This window comes from Austrofundulus limnaeus, unplaced genomic scaffold (genome assembly GCF_001266775.1).
Source record: "Austrofundulus limnaeus strain Quisiro unplaced genomic scaffold, Austrofundulus_limnaeus-1.0 Scaffold1445, whole genome shotgun sequence".
NCBI classification, from domain to species: Eukaryota; Metazoa; Chordata; class Actinopteri; order Cyprinodontiformes; family Rivulidae; genus Austrofundulus; species Austrofundulus limnaeus.
This window is the reverse complement of record NW_013953847.1, coordinates 57,162-59,422: the sequence shown is the minus strand read 5'-3', so window position 1 is coordinate 59,422 and position 2,261 is coordinate 57,162. Positions and strand designations below refer to the sequence as shown.

General features: G+C 49.4%; 1 protein-coding gene across 1 annotated transcript in view; it reads right to left on the bottom strand.

The window, feature by feature from the left end:
• The window catches only part of LOC106535418 (kinesin-like protein KIF16B), a gene marked incomplete in the record, with an annotated part of 37,573 nt that overhangs the window by 9,570 nt on the left and 25,742 nt on the right, over window positions 1-2,261 (bottom strand). The window contains 3 exon segments of the mRNA XM_014032417.1: window positions 672-1,611; window positions 1,754-1,807; window positions 2,054-2,086. Coding sequence (XP_013887871.1) covers window positions 672-1,611; window positions 1,754-1,807; window positions 2,054-2,086 — 1,027 coding nt within the window.

The following is a 2,261-nucleotide window of genomic DNA, read 5'->3' as shown; positions in this document are numbered from 1 at the left end:
GTGTTTAAACTTTGTTTTTAAAAAAGGAGCTCCGATTGTAAAGTAAAATAAATCAAAACATTCAAAATTGTATTATGGATTACAAACGTTAACTGTTTTTGCTGTTGGCTTCCTGCTATGTAAGCAGACACAAAGCATTGTGGGAAATCAGAACCGTGACCCAAAGCAACAGTCAGCAGGATGTATACCTTCACAATAAGAGTGTTTATCTGGGAGGGGTGCTGTTGGATAGATCACATGTTGTGATTCATTGACAGTCATACCTTCTGCTGTTCAACATAATGATGACAGGTAGATAATTAGTTATTAGCAGTACTGCTTTTTAATTTTAGAAAGTGTAAATCTGCTTATGAATTAAAATTAGTAAAACCGCTAAAGCACAAATAAAATATTTAGGTCCGTAATTAGTGGACTGGTGCCACCACTGATGGACTGCTTTCACTAGTGACCAAATAACTGTTGTTTAGTTAACTCACAGGAACATCACAAGCTGCAGGATGCATTGGCAAATATGTTTGTTCAAACTATAAAAACTAATACTAGAACTAATAAATACTAAACTAAACTAAAACTAAGCATTAAAAATGCAATAATAACTAATAAAACTAGTAAATCCACTGTGAAAACTAAATAAAACTAAAGTATAATGAAAAACCTTGAACTTTTATAACCTTGCTCTGCAGGTTGTGGGCGTGGTGCTCCAGCACCTCCTGGGCTCTCTGCTTCTCCTCCCTCAGAGCGGGGAGAAGGCTGTCGGCCATGTTGGAGAGCTGGCGCTCCTTGAAGTGCAGCCGGCGCTCTGCCTGCTTCACCATCTGCTCCTCCTGGCTGAAGGCCAAGGAGTCCTGCACCTCCTTCAGGCTGTGAGCGAGGAGCAGCAGCGAGCTCCTCTCAGCAGCCACCTCCTCCTCCAGGCACTCCTTGTGCTGTCGGAGCTCCTCCTGCAGGTGGCCCAGCTCCTTCACCTGAGCCTCCTTAAAGTTCACGTAGTGCTTCTGGGCGGACTCGACCTCCCTGCTGGTGTCCTCCACATGCGGGCGCTCCGCCGCCTCCTTGGCACTAAGGAGCTCCTCCCTGATGTCAGTCAGAGCTYGGCGCTCCTCCTCCAGGCGGCGGGCCTCCTCCCGGGTCAGCAGGGCAGTGGCCGCCTGGTGTTTCTCCCTCAGCTGCTCCTCCAGCCTCCCCACCAGAGTTAGCTGCTCCCGCTCCTGCTCCTCCAGYCGGCGCCGCTCCGCCTCCAAGCGGACCCTCTGCTCCGTGCGCTCCTTCTTCAGTTTCTCCAGCTCCCTGTAGATCTCAGTCTGCTCCGCAGCCTCCTGCTGCTGCCGCCGCACCTCGTCCTCCTCCTCCTGCTTGCAGCGCCTCCTGTGCTGGAGCTTCGCCCCCTCCCCCTCGGAGCGCCTCTCCTCCTCAAAGCGCTCCTTCTCAGCCAGGAAGTCCCTGAGCCGGCTGTCGATGTCCTGGCTGCGGTGGAGGAGGCTCTCCTCCTGACGCAGGATTCGCTGCTGCACCTCCTCAGACTCCTTGCGCTGACTCTCCACCTCCTGCTGCAGGCGCTCTAGCTCCACCTTCTCGCTCTGCTGCTTCGCCTCCATCTCTTTGATGAGCCTCCTGCAGGAAGAAAACACTCAGCTGAAACAGGTCCAGTGGAGTGTGAGATATTTTGCTAACAGAACAGACTTTATGAAAGAGACAGACTCTTATTTTGAAGAGAACTAGAAGCTTTACTTTGAAATCTGGTCTCATTTTGTACCTTTTCATCTCTAGTTTCTCCAGCTCTTCTCTCTGCTGCCTCTCAAACTCCAACCTGGTAATCAAAGACCGTCATCATCATCATCATCATCATTATCATCATCTTCATCATGTGAAACACTTGGTGAACACAGGGAGTGAAAGCAGCAAAAAAAAAAAAAACATGAAGTCCAGCAAACAACAAGCTCTAGTCTGAGACGAAGCAACGAACCAATGATTACAGTAAAAACAGACAATGAGGTGGAGGGACAGGACTCTGGGTCAGAGGGACAGAGACACAGGAAGTGGACAGCTGGTCTACCTGAGGAAGACGGGGCCCTTCTCACTGAAGAGACTGTCAACAGGACAGGTGGACAGAGTTACTTCAGACATCAGCAACACCTGGTCCTCATCACACCTTCATCAACACTCATCTTCAAAAACAGTCTGAACACCTGACTACACACCTGACTACACACCTGACTACACACCTGACTACACACCTGACTACACACCTGACTACACACCTG